The sequence below is a fragment of the Crotalus tigris genome, unplaced genomic scaffold (assembly GCF_016545835.1).
Source record: "Crotalus tigris isolate CLP2741 ecotype Arizona unplaced genomic scaffold, ASM1654583v1 scf7180000017641.3106099, whole genome shotgun sequence".
Classification (NCBI taxonomy): domain Eukaryota; kingdom Metazoa; phylum Chordata; class Lepidosauria; order Squamata; family Viperidae; genus Crotalus; species Crotalus tigris.
Window position 1 is genome coordinate 1,319,003 of NW_024096535.1, and position 22,081 is coordinate 1,341,083.

General features: G+C 37.2%; 1 protein-coding gene across 1 annotated transcript; it reads right to left on the reverse strand.

Annotated features, from left to right (window-relative positions):
- Window positions 1–19,626: 19,626 nt before the first annotated feature.
- Window positions 19,627–20,109, reverse strand: LOC120304600 (40S ribosomal protein S27-like). Its single transcript, XM_039335381.1, has one exon. The coding sequence runs from the start codon at window positions 20,009–20,011 to the stop codon at window positions 19,757–19,759; it is 255 nt and encodes an 84-aa protein (XP_039191315.1). The 5' UTR covers window positions 20,012–20,109; the 3' UTR covers window positions 19,627–19,756.
- Between the last annotated feature and the right edge of the window lie 1,972 nt (window positions 20,110–22,081).

Below are 22,081 nucleotides of genomic sequence, written 5' to 3' on the forward strand. Positions count from 1 at the left end.
AGTGTAGCAGATTTTTAGATTTTCGGGGGGGGAGGCAACCCCACATACACAAAAGTCCTTCCTAATTGGGATGAACCATGTGCATACTGTTTTCTCAGACCAAGCATTTCTTTATACTGCAAGTGGGGTTCAGTGGCATATAAACTTTTCTCCCTTAATGACCAAAGAGAGCATTGTTTGCACCAATGGATGGAGGCACCCCACTGCCTTCATCATTGCAATGAAGGGAAAACTCACTCATGTAGGAACTCTAAATCCACACTGAAGACCAGATGGAACCCCAACTCTTTTAAGTACCAGAAAATTAGAATTTGGGCAGATGAACGAAACTGGCTAGAATGGTAAAATGGCCTGGCTAAAAGGCTTCCAATTGCTATGAATTCCACTGAATTCTCTTAACTGTGGGAAACCTGTTTGGCATGTTAACACTTTAAGTTAAGTGCCTCCAATGTACATTTAATTTAGATTTAATAACACCATTTTTTCCCTTTATGAAAGCTCAGTCAATTATTGAAAATGTTTCTTGAGGTTCAGCCATTATTTAAGAGATGTTATTTACAGCAATGTAATTAGTTCAAATAGCATGTTCTTAGAAGTAGCATATTTGGAACAGAGTATAAATATTTGTTAGTAAAAAGGATTTTTATAGCACAGTAATTTGGTAATAATCCCCAATAAAATTTACCCTGTTAGTCTATTCAACAAACCACCCCAGAAAATCATAGGCCAGTGTCAGATTTACCACTTTTGATAAGGTTGTATTAGGGAGCTTAGGCTTCAACCATGAAGAGTCTGGATGAGATGTATTATTGAGTGGTTATCACCCAAGTTTATGACTTGGGCCCTGGTTACTCTGGGACCATATTCTTTAAATCAGTGGTTCTCAACCTGTGGGTCAGGACCCCATTTGGGGTCGAACGACCATTTCACGGGGGTCGCCAAACAATGCAGTCTGCCATTTTTTCCCCCTTTTCCTTAGCTGTGCTACTCCCTTTTATTCTATTGGCTTTTGAAAGCCAATCGAATAGACTCTCTTGAATAGAGTCTAATTCTATTGGCTTTCAAAAGCCAATAGGAATTGTCCAGGCTGTCTCTGCCCTGCTGAGCCCGCCAAAAGTCCCATTCTGCAAACGGTGCTGCACCAGTTGGTAGTCCTTGACTTATGACCAGTTGAGTAGTCCTCAATTTACGACCGGTTGGGGGTTGCAGCATTAAAAAGGTTGAGAACCACTGCTTTAAATAGAAACTGCCCATCCTGCATGCTCTGGAGAGGACCTTGGAAGGGATGGGGTGTGTGGATGTGTCACAAAGCAAATTCTCAGTTTTTACCATGAGGCAGGCTTTAAATCTGCCCTGTCCCTTTCCTGGTTAAGTTTTATAAAATGTTGAAGAGTCCTCTCCAGGAGGGCGTCTAGATCTGTCTGACAACATCAGCAGGTTTTTTTTTTTATTAAAAGCTTTATTAATAGTACTTACTAGTTTAAATGGTGTGGTTTCATGAATATTTTATTGATGTTATATCTGTTATAAACTGTATACAGTCATAAGAATAGGCAGCATACAAATGTTGAATTTGACACGATAGCAGTCTTCCAATATTTGATGGGCTTTTGCATCAAGAAAAGAGGGGGTCAACCTGTTTTCCAAAGCACCTGAGTACAGGACAAAAAGTAATGGATGGAAGTTTATCAAGGACAGATCCAACCTAGAGCTGAGGAGAGATTTCCATTGGTGAGAACAATTAATCAGTGGAATGGTTTGCCTCTAAAAGCTGTGGGTTCTCCATCACTGGAGGTTTTTAAGAAGAGACTGGACAGCCATTTGCCATTTGCCTGGAATAGTATTGAGTCTCCTGCTTGAGCAGGGGGTTGGACTAGAACAGGGCTTTTCAACCGGTGGTACACATACCATCTATGGTACATTAGCACCATAGGTGCTACGCGGCAGGACTTACTGTGGCAGGTGATACATGGCCCTGCCCAGCCAAGTGTAGTGGGGGAGGGAATGAGCCAGCACAGCACAGAAGTTACTGTGAGAGAGTCTTCTGGAGCTGCAGAGTGGCTGGGGCGAGGCAAAGTCCCCAGGCTCACTATCAGCTCAACCAGAAGAGAAAGGAGGAGGAGGTGGCGGAGACAGGAGAGGCTATAAAAGGAGGCAGTTTGGGTGAGAGAGGGAGAGAGAGAAAAAAGCAGCCTTGGGAGGAGGTGGAGCCAGATGTAGTTGCACCGAAGAGAAAGAAGGAGGAGGATGGGAGGAGAAGAGAGGAGATCAAGCAGGCCGGTCATGAGCCTATCTACAGCCTCTGTGGCAGCCATCTGTGCTGGCCATAACAAACAGGCAAGAAACACAGCGGGGGAGAGGTCACCCTCCACAAGGAATGAAGAAAGGCAGCAATGAAGAAAGACTGGCTTTCCAGCTAGGAAGCTATACCTTTAAGAGAAAAGAAAAAATAGACCAGAGGAAACAAACCTCTGGCTGCTGCTGCTCTGGCTGCTCGAGAGGAGAAGTTTAATGGCAGAAGTGAAGTGCTATTTCAGCTGAATAACAAACCGGGATAATGGAAGGATTCTTATGTGCTTTTGTGACTTTGAAGTTCTGGGATTTGTGCAATGTGAGCTTTGTGTTCTTAAGCAGTGTTTGGCAATTTCTATTTGGCTGATGTCTCGTGTTACCTTCTGTTGCTCTGCTATTGTTAACTGCAAGGGATTTTGAAGTATTTTTCTCCTGAATGGATTTTGCCTATAGCATTCCTTTACTTATGAATGGAGCCATTTTGGGAGGCTGCTTTAGCTGGCAGCCAGTACTTACTACATTTTTTTTCTTCCTTAAGTGACGGCTGCCGGTTCCTTAACTTTCCTTTCTAGCCAGTAGCTAATTCTTAAAGGGGGGTGCACTTTTTTTAAGCTAGTTCCCTCAGCGGCTTGTCTTTTCTGTCTCTGGAGGCTTTTCCTTGTTTGATAAATATATAGAAGAGGGAAAATATGGGGGGGGGGTTTCAAATTCCTCCTTCAGAAGGAGATGGGAATGAGAAAAAGGGAGGCAGGGAAGGAGGGAGAGAAGGAAGTCCCATCGTAGCACTTGGCCACCAGCAGCCCTGCCATTGACTTTGCTTGTCAAAAGGTTGCAAAACGGTATCACATGACCCTGGGACACTGTGACCTTCATAAATATGAGTCAGTTGCCAAGCATCCAAATAATCACATGCTGCAATGGTCATAAGTGTGAAAAATGGTCACAAGTCATTTCAGTGCAATTGCAACTTTGAACAGGTTTTTTTTTTTTGTTCATCAAGTTTTTGACACCTTGCTAGGTGGTACTCAAATATTGCCATATCCTAAAAGTGCTACAATCAGTGAAAAGGTTGAAAAGCCCTGGACTAGAAGACCTCCAAGATTCCTTCCAACTCTGTTATTCTGTTACTATTTCTTCTTCTTCTTCTTGTGCCATATCCATTATCAGACGTTGGTGATCCTGTTGGCGACCCTGTTTTTATCAGCAACCGCATGAAAAAGTGCTGCTGAGTTTTGTCCAAACCAGTCCCTTAGATTTTGAAGCCACGATGTTCTTCTTCTGCCTGAACCTCGTTTGCCTTCAATCTTTCCCTGGAGGATTAAATGGAGTAGGCTGTATTTTTCTGAGTGTCGCATCACATGTCCGAAATATTCTAACTTTCATTTTTTAATTTTTTTATGATTTCCCTTGGCTTTCCCAGGCAGCTTATCACCTCCTCATTTCTGATCTTGTCAACCCAGCTTATACGTAACAGCCGCCTGTAAATCCACATTTCAAATGCTTCTAGTCTCTTCAAATAGCCTTCTGGCAGAGACCAACTCTCTACTCCATAGAGCAGGATAGAAAAAATATAACATCTGACAAGCCTGATTTTCAATCTTGTTACTATTTGTATGCTGCCTATTCTTATGACTGTGGACAGATTTGAAAATAAAATGAATACAAAGGTGACAGTTACATTTTTCATTTCTTCTGTTTTAATTTTTTTTCAGTTTTAAACCATGCTTAAATGTTATGTTGCTTTTATGACTAATTTAGAGATCTTTGCTGTTGAGCAGTAAGATAAGAGAGTTTTAATAGTTTTAAACCATGCTTAAATGTTATGTTGCTTTTATGACTAATTTAGAGATCTTTGCTGTTGAGCAGTAAGATAAGAGAGATAAAACAAATGAATATCACCAGAATTAACCTATTTTAATTTTCCGAAAGCACCAGCTGACTTCTTTTTGTTAATTTGTAGTGCACAATATAAAGCAGAAATATCACTTATTTATTCTCCAATCACGGTGAAACTAGGAACAGCTCATTAAATCAATTATGCTCCTTTGGTCATTCACACCAGAGCTGACTGGCCTGAAGCAGTGTTTCAAAGCAATCCATGCCACTAATAAACCACCCTCTGTTATGAAACCAAAAGTCTCCATTGCTTCATCTGGAGTTTGTGATACAATTTATTTGTGACACAGTTGTTTTGAGTTGTTCCAGAGGGCAGGATAAGAAACAATGCATTTAAATGACATGGAATTGTAATGACATAGTTGAAATGGGGGAAAGGTCCTAATGACGAGAGCTGTTCAATAATAAAAGTGGCTCTCCTCCAGTGGCCATATTTTTTAATATACATCTTTTATATAGGGCAGGAGTAGGCAATCTTAGCTCTTTTATGACTTGTGGACTTTAACTCCCTGAGAAACCCCCCTGGTATAGGGTTTCCTGCTTGACCAGTAGTTTGGTCTAGAAGACCTCCAAGATCCCTTCCAACTCTGTTATTGTGTTAAGAGCCCGTAGTAGTAGATTTCTGCCCTAGGCAGGGGCTTGGAGTAAACAATCTCTAAGATCACTTCCAATCTTTAACATTCTATGACTTTGAAATTGTAAGTTTTTGCCTCTGTTCGCTTGCAAATTAAACAGTGATTTATGAACTCACAAGTCTCACTATGTAAAGCAACAATGATTTTCTGTCAATTAATGGGGGGAAAAAATCAAGTTTCTCTACCTCTTAAGCCAACCCATGAAACCAAGATTTTCTATCACAGAAACAAGTCTTTGATGAGATTAATGTCTGTCTATCTCTTACTCTCTGGGGTAAATGTCTGATATTGCAACCTAGCAGCTCCTCAGTTTATATACTTGCTGGCCACGCCCCTTCTTTTCTATCCACCTATCAAAAAGCAGCAGGAGAACATTCTCTCTTCAAATAGCTGGAAAGCTATCCCATTTTTCTTCTCCACGAGTTTATTAATGCACTGTTTCAGCCCTAGACATTTTGGGAAAGAGTGGCTGGAGAATGTGGACACAAAAAGTGAATCCTTCAGAGAACTGGATGGACAGTAATCCCAGGAGTCATTGAATTTGGTTTTCTTAATGGAGGAGGAAAAATAGATTGATGTCATTCATTTGTAAAAAGAATAATTAAAAGTATTACATTGGTCCAGCATCTTGTTTCTGTAAACTGGTATGTTCTGGAAAATTCGGAAGAACTGACCCCAACACTGAGGAGAAATACTGTAGCCAAGTATTTATTTCAATGGTCCTTGGGTTCCAGCTTCACAAAGTGAAAGGAACAGAGAACAATAGAAAAATAAGAGCTTTTGTAAGAATTTTGAACTTTAGAGAGGGCAATTCTAGGGCTCTGATTCCTTGTCAGGATTTGGGGCCTTTATTGCTAAGGCAGTGGTTCTCAACCTGTGGGTCGGGACCCCATTTGGTGACCATTTCACGGGGGTCACCAAACCAAGCTGTCCGCCATTTTTTTCCCTTTTCCCTAGCTGTCCTACTCCCTCTTATTGGTGGCCACACCCACTTGGGGGTCACCACAACATGGGGAACTGTATTATGGGGTCACGGCATTAGAAAGGTTGAGAATCACTGTGCTAAGGGAAATGGCACTTTTTAGAGGTGGTAGCAGTGATGGAAATAGCTGACAGATCTTGTTAGCCAGCTGAGGAACATGGATGAGCTGAGCTGTAGATATCCCAGTTACTTTCTTAGGGTGTTCTTAATTAAAAGATGAAGTAAAAGATGAGATTAAAAGATAAGTGTGTTCTTAATTAAAAATAATTGCAACCAGCCTACCTTCCTTTGAGGACCTGTATACTGCACGAGCCAGAAAGAGGGCTGTGAAAATATCTACAGACCCCTCACATCCTGGATATAAACTGTTTCAAGTTCTCCCCTCAAGATGATGCTGTAGGGCATTGAACACCAAAACAACTAGACACAAGGAGAGTTTTTTTCCCATGCCATCACTTAGCTAAACAACTAATTACAACTAATTACACTGTCTTATACCCTGGGATGTCAAATCACTTAGTAGGGCTTTATTACTATTATCCTTCTCATCTTTCCTATTACTTATTTCCTTAGCTTCTTATGATTCTAACTTTGCTGTTTGTATCTTATGATTTATGCTGATTCTTTCTGTTAGTACCCTATTACAATTTATGTTGATTGATTATTCAGTATCCTATGACTATCATTGAGTGTTGTATCTTATGATTTATGATTATTATACTTTATGATTATGATCATGATTTATCACTTGCTGCTTGTATGTATTGTACGCTGAGAGCTTATGCACCGGAGACAAATTCCTTGGGTGTCGAATCACACTTGGCCAATAAAGACTATTCTATTCTATTCTATTCTATTCTATTCTATTCTATTCTATTCTATTCTATTCTATTCCTTATTCCTTAGTCAGTTGCACTGGTTTGTCCTTTGGCTACATCCAGCCATTTTCTTTTTCATTTACCTTTGTAAATGATGAACCATACTTCTTTTAAGAAAGGGAAGGATTAGGGGCAAATATAGTTCTTTTGAATCTCCAGGATTATGTAAAGCAGGGTGTTGAACCTTAGTTCCTGTCACTCTGGCATGTTCAGGAGAAAGTGCACTGAAAATAAAATTTCACCTCACTTCTGCCATAACAAATAGAAGACATTATGAATATGAAAAGAACAATCTCTGCTGAGGAGGCAGCAGAAGATTCTGGTAGAGAGGCTTTTCCCAAAGACTTTAATGTATTTTGTCACCACATATATAAACAGAACTGATGCAATGCTTACATTTTTGGACAAGTCCCTCCTCAAAAATTTCAAATTCAAATAGCTATGGATGGATAAATCCTCTTATAAACTAGTAACTGGCCTGGAAAAGAAAGGAAAAGCATAAGAATGAATAGAAGGTATTGTAACTGAAGGCAGTAAGCAAGAGAACTTACTGCCTTCAGTAAGGCAGTTGACTGTTTTGTTGAGGAGGGGGAGGAATTACGTCATCACTTTTGCAAATATAATTAAGTTATTCAGGATAGTGAAAATCAAACAAGTGAGGAAAAAAAATGCCTTCCCAAACTGGTTGAATGGGTAATAAACGGAGTCATGGCAAATTAAATTCAGTGAAAGCCTAAAACGATGCATATCATGGTAAAGCGACAAGAGAAAACCCAGTCACAGGAGTTGGCATACAAATTGATGACTTTCAAACCAGTTTTGTAGAGAAAAATGGAAGAAGCAGTAAAAGGTAACTGAAAATGTCAGCTATGTCTATACCACGAAAAGACCAAATTCCACTCCAAGAAAATGGGATAGAAATAAATGATCGCATGTCAAACTCCTTTGGTGAAAGAAAACTTTCAAAAGAAGCATTACAGGGGTCCTTGACGTATGACCACAACTGAGCCCAAAATTTCCATTGCTAAGTAAGACAGTTGTTAAGTGATTTTTTTTTCTTGCCACAGTTGTTAAGTGAATTACTGCAGTTGTTAAGTTAGTAATATAGTTGTTCAATGAATCTGGCTTCCCCATTGACTTTGCTTGTCAGAAGGTTGCAAAAGGTGATCATATGATCCTGGGATGCAACAACTGACATAAATATGAATCAGTTGCCAAGCATCCATGTGACCGTGGAGAGGCTGCAATGGTCATAAATGTGAAAAACGGCATTTTTTTCAGTGCCCTTGTAACTTTGAACGGTCACTAAATAAACTATTGTAAGTCGAGGACTGCCTGTACTATGATAGGGAAAGTCCTGCTCTAATGTGGAATAAGTGCTGCAGGAATATATTGAGATATGCATAAAGTTTCTTCCGATATGCATACAGGTAGGAAGAGGGATTACTTTTGTCTTCCACGACTTACTGTTCCTTCTTGGTCTTGCCCTTATATGAGCATCTGCTTGTTTGAACTGCACAAGTGAATAATTCTAGAAAAACAGAAATTGCTTGGACTGAGCAATATAATAGGAACACATAAAAGGGATGGGATGAAAGACGTGGGAGTGAAGACTGAAATAGGTGGATATTGTCAGAATTGATTGACCTATTTTGAAACAATCCTCTCCCCAATACTCTTTGTGACTTGCCCTTCGGATGGAATATTCAGTTCAGTTCTAATAAAGATAATCATTATTATGTTAATAATGTTAAAATTTAAAATGTTAAAATTTAATCTGAGTTTTTTTACATAGTGCATTCAAGTTTTGTTTTGCTTTGTTTTCTACAGCCACTTTCACTCAAATTTCAAGGTTAACTGCTTGATGAGAGCTTGTGATATATATATATAAACAAATAAAAGAAAAAACGAACACCAGGATATAATAAACCAGCCTGTTTAATATAAACAAGCTTGTGGTTAAGAAGAGTCACTAAGCTTTTGTCCGGCCAAAAAAGCCGGCGTCATCAGAGTTAGAATAGCAGGAGATCGGGAAGGCAGCTTCTTAACCACAGGCTTGTTTATATTAAACAGGCTGGTTTATTATATCCTGGTGTTCGTTTTTTCTTTTATTTGTTAGCATAATGCCCAGGATTCACGTTTTTAGTATTTTAAAAGATATATATATATATATATATATATATATATATATATATATATATATATATATATATATATATATATGTCTTTATACAGAGGGTTTGAAATATTAATTTTGTCTTTTTTGTTGTTCTGCCTGTTAACTATATTGTTAATATAGTAGAAAGATGACAGGTCAATAATTTGTAAATAGAGATAGAAGTTTAAAAATGTTGGGCCTGTTACATAAGGGGTGAGAAACTAATGTTGCAATGTATTTGTCAGTACTCAACTGGGGGGGGGGATAATATATGTATATGTGTTTGTGTCTTTTTCTTTTGCACATTTTTAATGTCTTTTTTGTTTGTTTCTATAAACTTTTTTGGGGGGAGTTTTGTATTTTAACTTTTTGTTTAAAAAAAATAAAAAATGAATATAAACAGATTTGCCATATTTTAAGAGGCTCTTTTGTTGCTTTTGCCATTGCTTCTGGCCAATGAACACGCGGTCACTAACTCTCTAGCTTTTGCTTTGGCTAAGATCTGTGTGAATGGCAAATGTGTATTTTATATAACTCAGATTTTACAGTGAAAACTTGCTAACACATATACATTTTCTTCAGTTTTATGAGCAAGAGGAAAACAGGCAAAAGAGTGGCAAACACCTAGCAACTGAGTAGGGACACATAGTCACTATATTAGTCCTGCAGAGACGTCATCTTATGATTTCTGAGGTAAAATATTCCAAATGACTTTTGATCCATTTTGTTTTTAACCTCCATAATTTTGTTATCAGCTGATTTTCTATTTGCTATAACACTGACTGCAGCATTTATTTAATACCCTTTGTATAACACCTCATCTTCATTACATGTTCACCATCTTTTGAATCATCACACGATCATCATTTTACTAGTTAATGAATACTTTTAAAGGAAATGAGAAATAAAATGACATCATTCTTCTATCCTTTCTTTTACATGTGGATGTTGTTGTAATAATAATTACATTCAGGAATTGAATAGCAGAAATTAGAAAACTTATCAGGCCACTAAGAGGAGCTCTTGTCAAAATGATTTTTGAAAACACAGTTCTGTGACCCTTTATTTCATTGTTTTTGATTAAAATAAATGTATATATTGTACAGGACAATTTGAATCCTTATTTCTGAGCTAAATTGGTCAAAAAATAACTGTTTCTACTTTTTCCAAATTCATAGTAATATATTATTGTTTATATTTGTCAGTTTTAGAAGAAAAACATATTTGAATTATGTTGTGTTGCTAATATGCAAAACAATTATGTAGGCCTATGCAAAGTGGCTGTAATTTATCTCCACTCCACACCATGAAGGAAGCACAGTACTCATTCAGTGACGAAGGCAATGTATTTTCCTTCCAGCCCATATCTGAGAGTAGAGTATTTGGTAAAGCTTCTTCTGGATATTACTGGACTACAGGCCCGGAACCACGCCAAATGCAGGAATGTTACCATTTTTCTTAACTTTAGAAGCAGAGGTAAAGAGCTGGTGTTACTATTCAAAGCAGTTTTGCAGACATGCTTCACACAAGACCTCCTCAGAGTAAAGCATCTCATCAAAGCTTTGTACAGCCCTAATATGCTGTCCCTCATCAGAACTGCAGATATTTCCCACATCAAGAATGGCTCTGAACAATATAGAAAGAATCTTGAACCAAAACATATATGCATTTTACTAAGGGCATAACATTTAAGTTGCTGCCGCTGTCCCATGTGTGTGTGTGTGTGTGTGTGTGTGTGTGTGTGTATTGTTTTGAAGCTAACTCAACCCCTTTACCCATGAACCCTCACTCCCAGAACAAGTAACAGAACACACAGTAACATGTAGTAATGTGTAGTAAGGACAGAACAGTGAGTCTCTCTCCCTCTCCCTCTCCTTTTCTTATTTTGATCTGCTTTGATTTTAACTTTTATAAGCCATCAGGAGTCACTCTCCTCTGTGTGTGTGTGTGTGTGTGTGTGTGTGCGAGTGTATAATCTATATAGTGTAATTTATAAACATATAAAAATACATTCATACAAAGTTAAATTTATGTAAGCAAAATTAAAGCATCAGATTTCATATATGCAGTATACTGCATATATACAGGTACATTAGCTACTTTTAAAATAAAAATTCCTTTCTTACTGGTCCTTTTCTACTCTAATAACTTTTAGAGCTTCCTTTTATCACCAGTGTTGAAATAGTGCAGTGGTGGTGAAGAGAAGGAGGCGACGCTCATAGTCTGATTCCCATAGGAACTCAGAGTGTCGTTAACTCAAAACTGATCCGTCTTGGTAATGGTCCCACCCTTTGAAACACCCTGTCCTCCTTCCCTAAAGCATTAAGGCTGGCTGATTTAAAGAGACCTTTGGGATGGAAGCTGATAATTGGGTAGCCATATATGGATTTTGTTGTTGCTATTTTCTTATTTTGATCTGCTTTGATTTTAACTTTTATAAGCCATCAGGAGTCACTTCAAGTTGGATATTATAAAAACATCCTGTTTTTCCCCCCCAGTGCTTTCAAGTCAGGGTTGATTCCTTGTGACTGCCTGAACTAGCCCTTTCAGTTTTCTTGACAATATTTTACCCCATGAGGTACCACTGCAGTCTAGTTAAGTTTTGAATTATGCTTTTCAATCTTGTTCTCAGGCTGCTTTTCTTATGGCTTTTTCAAATGTCATCAGGTTGTCCTAACATTTCATGATAATATACTTCGTATTATTTGGGCTGGCAGAAGACTTTCCAATGTGAAAATGAATCAACATAAACAACTAAATTCTATTAAATAGAAAATTAAAGATATGATGTTTTTGTCCATACTTAAGAGTGTCCAGGACTGTAACAATGGGACCAAAATGGAGCTCTGCAATATGATGGATTCTGCCTCAAAAAGGAGCTTAATAGTTTGCCTTTGGGGGTATGGTAGCTGTAGTGCAAAAAGATGTGGCTGCTTTAAAGAGTTGCAGAAAAGTGCAACATTCATATTTCTGTGTGCTTTGAAGCACCTGTTCCAATTTATTTCCAAAGTACTGCACATCCATAATTCAGAGAAAAGAAGGATTGACTTACTTTATTTTTCAAATATAAACATTTTAAAATATTGTTACAATTATTCCTGAATTTAAAACCAGCAAGCTTGCAACTGTTTTTGAGCTAATTTATGAAAAAGCAAACAACTAGTCCATATTTTGCATAGATGAAACATTATGCTCATATTGTTTCTCTTCCGTCCATCCACCTGCATAATTCATTGCATTGAAGAATGTTGGAATATTCATGAGCAGGAAGAGTCATGTGGTAACTCAGTCAGCCATTGTGAAAAAAGTGCTACTGAGTCTGTGGAAAAAGGGTATTGAGTTAGGAGCTGGATTTCCAGTCTCAGGTTTGTCTCTGTATCTCTCTGTACGAAGTCTTCATTTGTGCTATGTTGCTGTAAAGAAGAATGTATGGTATTGTAAATATTTTGATATGAATATAAAGAAATTTATTTGAATCAGCTAAATGCAGTCAACTGTGAGAGCTTCTGATTTATTTTTCACCAACAGAGAAATTAAAATTCTCTAACAAAGAACATGATTCACACAATACTGGTGCTAATGTAGTTCTGTTTCTGGCAGTCCTGCACATTAATACTTAATAGTAGGACCTATATTTCCCATTCCTTATTTATTGTCACCTTTTATCTACATTATGTATCTTCTTATTCCTGCATAAAAAGCTGATGGAAAAGTGGCACTTCCAGGCTAAGTACAGAGGCTTGGGAAAATCTGCAGTTGCTAAAATGGGAGGACATCTTTATAACAAAAATGCTTTCACCCTCATTTTCTACTAATCCGATGGAAGTAGTTTTCATTTATTCGTGTACTCAGTTTATAGAGCTGCCCACTTGACTGATGACTTTTTTGAGAAAATATGACAAAGATCAAGTTGGTCACAAGTAGAAATATCTAGGGTGCACCAAAGACCAGAAAGACACTCAGGAAGACTCTGTTCTTCTTTTCATAGATTTCCTTGTGGGTTTCCTAGGCTATAAATCCATAAATCCTTAGTTAGGGGCAAGCTTCATTGAACTGGTGAAGATTTACTTCTGAGTCAGCATGCATAGAATTGGGGCTGCATGATTTTGTAAACTAGTGTTCCTTATAAAATGCATTCTTACATAAACATTGGCTTTTGCCATTAAAAAGAACTAATCTGATAGCTAATTGCAGTTTCCAAGCTTAATTTTCATTACTCTGCTTGTGGAAACTACAGTGTTCTTTAATTGCTTTTAATAAACACCTATAATTTCCTAGAGATAAATACCTTATTGGAGCCATTTCTATTTCAACAACTTGAAAGAAGTTAAAAAACAAATCCTTTCCTTGTCTTTGCAACACCTATAAGCTCTCATTATTAGGAGAGTATGACTCCAGCAATATACAGAGGAAATGAGAGTTTTCTCAGCTGCTGATCTGAACCCATGGGTTTATCCAAATATTTGCTTTTCATTTACCAATAATGGGCATAACAATTTGTCATTGGGAAAATACCACGTATATATAATTATTGGCTGATTTCTAACAAAGGGGGAGTTACTAATTATGAGCTACAAGTTATAGATCAGTAGAGATACAGAAAATTACCAGTTTGGATTTTCACAGTCCAGATCTGTCAACCTTAAAAGTGCTATCTTTCATCCAGAACTGATATCTACACTAATAGATGTTATATTGCTCTACTTGTCATAAATGGAATGGAACTTGATCTTGAAGGGAACATGTGGCATTGGCAAAACTTCCCCCTGCCACCTCCAACCTTATAATTTTATGAAGTTATGGAGTCCAAAGTCACAAGAGTGACAGAAGCACTGGAATGAGATACTCCAAATCTTAAGGATAATCATCTACCTGGAAGTTAGGAGCAATTGTGCATTTTACTTGGCCCTACTGACTTTGGATGGGGCCTATGGAGCATTTTTTTACGAATAATAGACCATGTCTGTGAGAGTTGGCCCATAAGGAAGGTTGAGCGCCAAAGAATTTGATGCTTTCAAATTGTGGTGCTAGAGAAGACTCTTAAGAGTCCCTCGGGTCTGCAATAAGATCAAATCAATCAATCCTAAAGGAAAGCAATTCTGCCTGTCCTTTGGAAGGACAGATATTGAAACTGAAGCTGAAATACTTTGGCCATCAAATGAGAAAAGGGGACTCATTGGAACAGGCTCTGATTTTGGGGGAAATTGAAGGCAAAAAGAGAGGAGGATAGCAGAAGATGGGATGGTTAAATAGTGTCATCAACTCAATGAACATGAATTTGGGCAAACTCAGGAGACAGTGGAGGAGAGGGGCACCTAGTGTGCTATGGTCCATGGGGTTGCAAAGCGTCGGACACACTTAGCAACTGAACAATAACAACAACCACGGCACTGAAAATTACTGACATATTTTCATTGACGCTTCTGGACTGAGAACCTAACCCTTGTTAACTGATTGCCTGGGTAATTGACTTGGTCTTGTTTTCCAACTGTTTGAGCTTATTTTTTGTATTTTTTTCTTTGTGCGTTGAACTCTGAGCTTGACCCATGTCTTTTTATGCTGCTTCTTTTAGAATAAATTTTGATCATTTTATCTGCTTGCTTAAACTTTAGCTTGGAAGCTCGTGGCTGAATGTCTCAGTCCCATAGTTGTCCATCTCAAAAAAAAAAAAAATACAAGTAGCCAGAATAGCTATTGCACCAGATTCCCTACCCTGGTCATTCTGGGATTTGTAGCCGCAGTTGAAAAGCATGAATTGGGGGAAGCTGCACTGGTTCAAAGTCATGTATAATTCTGCAGAACTTTCATTCAAAATATGTTTATGGCTTACAGAACAAAACACCTGAACAATAATCAACCTTATATATCTGAGTTACTTTTTTAACAAGTATCTAGAGACTTTGCTGCATTATTCTTTTAGCAAAATACTCCAAAAAAAAGTGTTAGGTATGTAATACTTTATAGCTGTATGATAGTGTAGCTACTTTTCCCTAAGATGTTTTCTATCTTTTACCCAGCATAATCTTGAGGATGAAATTCAGGTGACTATTTGGTTGTTTATTATATCTTTGGGAAAACGGCATCCCTGCAGATATTACTGAACTCCAACTGCTGAAGAACTGTGGAACTAGTGGTTGATTCACACAGGGCTTTTTTCCTCATAGAACGCCCAGAACGGAGTTCCGGCACCTTTTTTGGATGGAATCTTGTAGGGTAGGCAAGGTGGGTTCTATGATGTGTGTGAGTTCCGGCACCTTTTTTTTTTTTACGAAAAAAAGCATTGGATTCACATATGAAAATCATATGTGGCCCACCATTTACTCTCTAGTATTAACATTTCAGAATTCCAATATATAAATGTCCATGTATAATCATTCTAACAACTTGTAAATATTTAACAAATTACATCAAGACTAGTGTTATTATTTCATTTGAAGATTTTAAACTACTAATTTATTGAAAATATATCAACCTCGGTAAAATCAATATTATTTTATTAAATAACTTTAATGAACAAGCAAAAGTAATAACATTTCTTCTAAACGATGAAATTAACCACACTTACTGTAGAAAATTAATGTGTTGTATGTATTCCTAATGAAACCAAATTTTAGAAGGCAGTAGCGGTCCTGAAGTTCTCCAGATGTTATTAGTAACTATCAATCTAATCATAATGGTCAATGATTAGGAGCTGTAACCCTGTGGTATTACAACTACCAAGTGCTGAAACTGCAGAGGTGGGAATCACTAAATTCTTAGCCAAGACAAATTATGTAAACAGAGACATTAACTCTCGAGGCTTGGAAAAGAACAGCCCAAAATCTATTGGGTTGAAAGGATGAGAGGAAATGTAAATCATGGGGCTGACATGTCAATAGACTTTGGGCTGTTCTTTTCCCAATCTCTCTCTATATGGCTTGATTCCTCTGTTCTGCAGTAGGTAAAACCTGTGTAGCCATACTTAGTTTGTGAACTCTGAGAAACATCTGGGAAGACCATTGATTTTCCAACTTCGCTCTAGAATATACAGAACACATGCCCAGCATGTGACATAGTTTTGAAGATGAGCACCATAATTCTGCTTGCTATCTGTTAGTAAAGATATTTGGGATTGTATCTTCAATCTCACTGAAGTAGCACATGGGTGTGCCTATGTGCAGTGCAAAATTAGCAGGAGACTGATGTTAATCTCATGAAAAGAATTATTTTTTACAAATAGGCAGACATTTAAAGTTAGTGGCAAAACTTTACAGGGGGAGGATTTTCCTGTAGGGTTTATAGTATTGTTATTTCTGACAAGAGATGTCTGCCAGTTTACCCCTTTTTTCGCAGAGAGATGGACCACTTTGTTTTATAATTGCTACATAAAGCAAAGAGGGCAGATATTGGTATATATACATTCCAAGATGTGCAGATTCAAAACCCCTCATTATGTGAGTGATGCTTAGCCTTGTCGTAAGAATGCCAGAGTGAGTATAGAAACACATTAGGCATTTAGCTCTAATACAGATTTGATTCCAATATCTGGAGAGCCCTGTCATAGTACTTGAGAAACTGTTTTGGGCTTGATCTTGTCTGTAGGAAAGTAGAGATCTACCACAAATTGAAGCCTAGTAGAAGAGATAAAAAAAGCCGTAGATCAAGTATTGTGAATCTGAGTGGTTTTAGCTGTTAGTGTTAAACCAGGGATCTTCAAACTTGAGCCTTTTATGATTTGTGGATTTCAACTCCCAGAATTCCTCAGCCAGGCACGCTGGCTGAGGAATTCTGGAAGTTGAAGTCCACAAGTCATAAAAGGGCCAAGTTTGAAGACCCTGTGTTAAACAGAGCCTTAACATAGAATTCTCCTTTTTTCTCTCTCTACTTTTGCCTCTTTAAGAAAAAGTTGGAAAGGGCATGATTTTAATCCTTTAGCTGTGTCTTAACAGTTACGCTGTAATTCAAATTTTTACCCTGAACATGAATTAAAAGAACTGAAAGGTATCTTATCCCATTACAGTTTTTTAATTAATTCAGAAATTTAAGAGATAATATGTATGCAACACACACAATTCTTTCTTGTGTCAGCCAAGAAGCATATAATGCCTGAATTTAATTTCATTTGGAGTTTAGTGTTTTCCTTCCCACAACTAAATTAGTCTTCTCTGAGTAATATTCCATTCATCTAATGAATTGAAATGTGATCTACAAGAGTGTATGTCTCAATAAATCCATTAATATTTAAAGCGTTCCTGGACTGTTTAGCGTGTTCATGAAGATATCGTTATTTGAAATCCATTTTCTCAGAAGTTGTGAGCCTAAGGCTTGTTTCTAATCTTACCCAGGATATAATTTCAAGGCCAAGTAACCAACCAATGGGCCAATATTTTGATAATCTGCTTACACTTGATTTTGGATTAAAAATCTACTCCTGCTGCTATAGACATTAGACATGTCTATGTATTAGAAATAATTTCTCTGAATTAGTAATAATGAGTAAAAGCCCATTTTTCTCCAGCTTAAGAGAAATGTTTTTTAAATATACTGCAATTTTCCATGAAGACCAATTATCTTAAATATTTAAATCTCAACATTTCTTTAAAAAAATAAATTGTAAGATTTAATTTATTGAATAGAACTGTTATTCATTCTCTAAGGATTTAATTATAGATTCAGCTTCCTGTATAGGGCAGAGGGCGTGTCACATGCATTCATTTATACAAACTTGATTAGATAATGTTTGTGAAACATAGTTTTACATTGCTTTGTTTGAAATTAACTCCACTGCAGTCCATGTGCCAGAATTAACATAGGGTGATGTGAATATTTAACTGCATAATGCCTGATTCACATCTACATGCTCCTGGAGAAAAGCAAAGATTCCATTTTTAATGGTGTTAAAGGGTTTTTTTTAAAAAAAAATACAGTTCATTCCACTTGTAAAAATGAATAAATATGACAAGGAATGAACAGTGTGAAATTCCTCCAAGTTACCTCAGCCACCTATGTAGGCCAAAATGTATTGTCCTCTGTTTGGTCATGTTTATTAAGTCAAAGACTGTTATGACATCTTTACTTTATGTTTGGAGATTCACCAGGAATTAAATTTGGAAATTCATGCATGTATGTGCTCTATCATTTAGTTATGGTCCCCCAGCATCATAGGAAAGTGTTCCAAAAGTATTCAATGTAGTACTATACCAACATCATTCCTCCATGTTTCCAAAAGTCTTCCTTCTTTGCAAATTTTTTGATTTGATATTATTTAATTATTTAGATTATGTCTAGAATTTATTTTAGTGAGTGGCTACTATTGTTTTCTTGTGATGTAGCCCCAGAAGACTTACACTTCTCTCTAAGGGACATGCCAAATCCCACAAATTATCCAAGGGAATTTCACTGGACTTTTTTCTTCTACTTTGAAAATATTTTCAAAAGCAATTTCCTTTTCATCAACCTGAAAGAGAATCATTGAAAAAAAATGCAAAAGAAATATTCAGGGGGTTTGGACTTATTTGATTCTGGCTACGTAACAACTCTAAACTGATCCCTCTTTTCACTCTTTCTCCTTGGCTAATCTAAAGAAAAGAAGAAATAGGGGAGACATGATAGCAGTATTCCAGTTTCTGAGGGGCTGCCACAAGGAAGAGGGGGTCATGTTGTTCACCAGAGCATTAGAGGGAAGGACAAGAAACAATAGTTGAAAACTGCTCAAAGAGAGAAGCAACCTGGAATTAAGGAGAAACTTCCTGACAGTGAGAACAATCAACCAGTGGAACAGCTTGCTTCCAGAAATTGTGGGTGCTCCATCACTGGGGGTGGGGTGTTAAGAAGAGACTGGACAGTCACCTGTCTGAAATGGTATAGGTTCTCCTGTTTGAGCAGGGGCTGGACTAGAAAACCTCCAAGGTCCCTTCTATTCTATTCTATTCTATTCTATTCTATTCTATTCTATTCTATTCTATTCTATTCTATTCTATTCTATTCTATTCTATTCTATTCTATTCTCCTACAATTTGTCCATCTCAGGTCTACATCTCAAAGTCTACATTCGTAGATGGCAAGTTCAATCAGATCCTCAATCCATTAAGTGAATGGGGCTATACATTTTTCTTTCTAATGCTGCAGTCTTTTGGCTATAATAAGGGCATGAAGAATCCACTTGCAATGTCCAGTTGTCAAAATTCAATTACTAGGTATATAAGTTCAAAAGACTATTATGATCTGAAAATGTTTGTTTTTGCTGTACAATTATATTTTCTCCCAAAACATGGTAAATGTAAGACGCCCTTATTACATCTCTAACTAAATGATGTTTTTGACAATCCTTTTCTATACAAATGTAATGGAGACTACTAAATTACTATTATTTTTTTGTATACATTAGTGGATTTGAGTTCATTGACACTTTGCTATAGAAATTAAAACATTCTCCCATTGTCTAGACCAGGGATGTCAAACTGCTGGCCTGCGGGCTGGACACGTCACGCGGAAGCCGTGCCCACCCCATTGCCAGCAATGGCAAAACAGTCCCGATATGTTGCATGACGTCACAGGATGTCACGAGTTTGACATGTCTGGTATAGACAATGTGGGATTTTTCATTCCACTAATTTTGTAGCATCTGCATATTAGATTGATTTATTGATAGAAAATAATTATTGAAACTAATAGTAGGTTAACAAGTTGTTCCAATGTCTCAGGTTTATTAAATCAAATGGGTAAGGCTACAAGGACAGTGCCACAGGAAGGGAGGGGGTGTTCACCCTGTCCCATAGTCATCGGTGGAAGCAACTAAAGCCCTCAAAAATAACTCTACACGTCCCCCAACTTCATTGCATAATATACTTCCATCGGTGCTCCAGAGAAGGTCAGGGTTGCAACTGGCCACTGTTCGCATAGTCCCACCCATCATCCTGTGCCAAGTGTCCACTGTTTAATGTTGTTTTTGCCGGAAAGAGCACCCTTCTGTCAACCTTGCCTTTCCACCAGTGGTCTGGCACAGCACAGTCGAGCAACCAACACACAACACAATTGTCTGGGCGTGACTAAAAACCGTGGTGATTTTGTAGCAATCCGGGCACTTGATGTCCATAAAGTAGGAGTTGGGGCTCTGCACCAGGCGCTTCTTCTTGTGCTTCCGCTTCTCCTCCTTGGGCGAGGAGTGCAGGAGGTCCTTCGCGAGCGTCATGTTCGCGTGGAGGCAGCTGCGGACCGAAAGGAGGCTGGCCGGAAGGAGAGCATGCTATATCCGCTGCCAGTGTCTCAGGTATCTCAGAAGCTAAAAATGCTGCTGGTTCAAACAATGTTGTTAACAAATGTAACTAAATATTGACATTGGATTACATCTGGTAGATGATATTTGTCTCCTAACCCAGAGCATGTTAGATATTCATCTTTATCAATTCACCCAAAGTTAATATCCCTGGTTCCATCCAATTTTTCCATATCATCTTTTCACCAATATTTAAAGTTGGGGTCCCCATAAAGTCAATTTAGCAAGGGAAAAGTTTGAATATTTTTATTAGACATTATGTTTCATAGTTTTCTAACTAATGCAATTGTTTCCAGAGTTCTAAAGTTTTTGTATATTTAGATCCTAAAACTATCCATCCAGCCAAGGATGCTATATATGTACAGTATATCCCAAAATTGCCTAAACTGAAAAATTAACACCAATTATTGGCTTCCAGTATTTAATTCTAGACAAACCGGTAAGGTTGATAATGTAGCTCCAGATCTGGAAAACTGAATCCTCCCTCATTAATTGGTAATTGTATTTTCTGTAACAATATAAGGCTCAACAAATCCTGTAGAAATTTTTTAAATGAATTTTCTAAACAGTTTTCTGAAAACATTTTCCATATGTAAAAACTGGAATTCCCTTCAGAATATAAATTAATCAGCACTTATTGTTTATTTAAACCTTGGGTAAGGTTTAATGATCCCATCTATTAATATCTGAAGAAATCTCTCTCTAGATTGTATTTATATTACATGTTACCAGTGCTTTTTTTCTAAAAAAAAAAAAAAAAAAAAGGTGCCGGAACTCACACACGTCATACAACCCACCTTGCCTACCCTATAAGGTTCCATCCAAAAAAGGTGCCGGAACTCCGTTCTGGGCATTCTATGAGGAAAAAAAGCCCTGCATGTTACTACCTGAATTATGTCCTTTAGTAGAGACAAGCTATATTTTCAATGGATTCAGTACAAATGGAGAATTGATATTCTTTAAATGGACAGCTAACCAAATTTTCACCTATAGACATCAATTCTGATTTGGATTAATAGAGTTGATAGAGTAGCCTGCTATATTACTAAAGGCATCTATCTTTTTTTAGTATCAACACTGGCATAGTAGCATAGGTTAATAAATAAACAAAAGAATGTCATCTGCAAATAAAATCAATTTATTTCGTTATGTACCACTTCATAGATCTCCCAATGTAGTCTAATAGCACAAGTCAAGGGTTCCAGGCAGATATTAAAAGCAAGGATGAAAATGGACATCCTTGTCTAATTCCTCCATATAATGGAAAATCAGAAGAAAACATGCTATTAACCTTTTAGTTGTGGGTGACTCATAGTATCTTAATCCATTTTGTGAATTTCAAAGGAAATCTAAATCTATTTAGTACAGCAAACATGCATTTTGTCAAAGGCCTTTTCAGTATCTAATGATAAAATTGCATATTGATCTTTATTTTTACTCAAGTCTATTAGATCTTCGACTAACCTAATATTGTCTGCTGCTTGCCTAGCTTTTATAAACCCTGATTGATCATTCTTAATAACAAATGTTTGTATTTATTATGTTTTCTAATAAAACGCAGCAGTGGCTTGCATTTATATATGTAGCCATAATTCTGAACTGGGAACCAATGATACATTTTTATTAAAAAATGACAGAGGTCAGAAATTACATCGCTCATAAATCTTATAACTTGGGCAAGCATCAACCATATGGTGCCAGAAGGCAATACCCATAAGAAAGTTTAATCTTTGAATTAAAGAGTCTTTGAAGGATGCTTTATGGTAATGATGTGTTGCATTTCTTCAAAACATGATAAGCCGATGGCATTTGATTAATGAGTCTTATATCTCCCCCATTAAGTTGCAATGTGCATAATTTTGATCTATGGTAAGGATGGATTGCAGAATTTTGAGAAATCATCATGACTTGTACATGACGTGTACTTTCATACAGAATATCCATTGATCTGAGACTCAACCTACAGAATGGCTATCTGGACACATC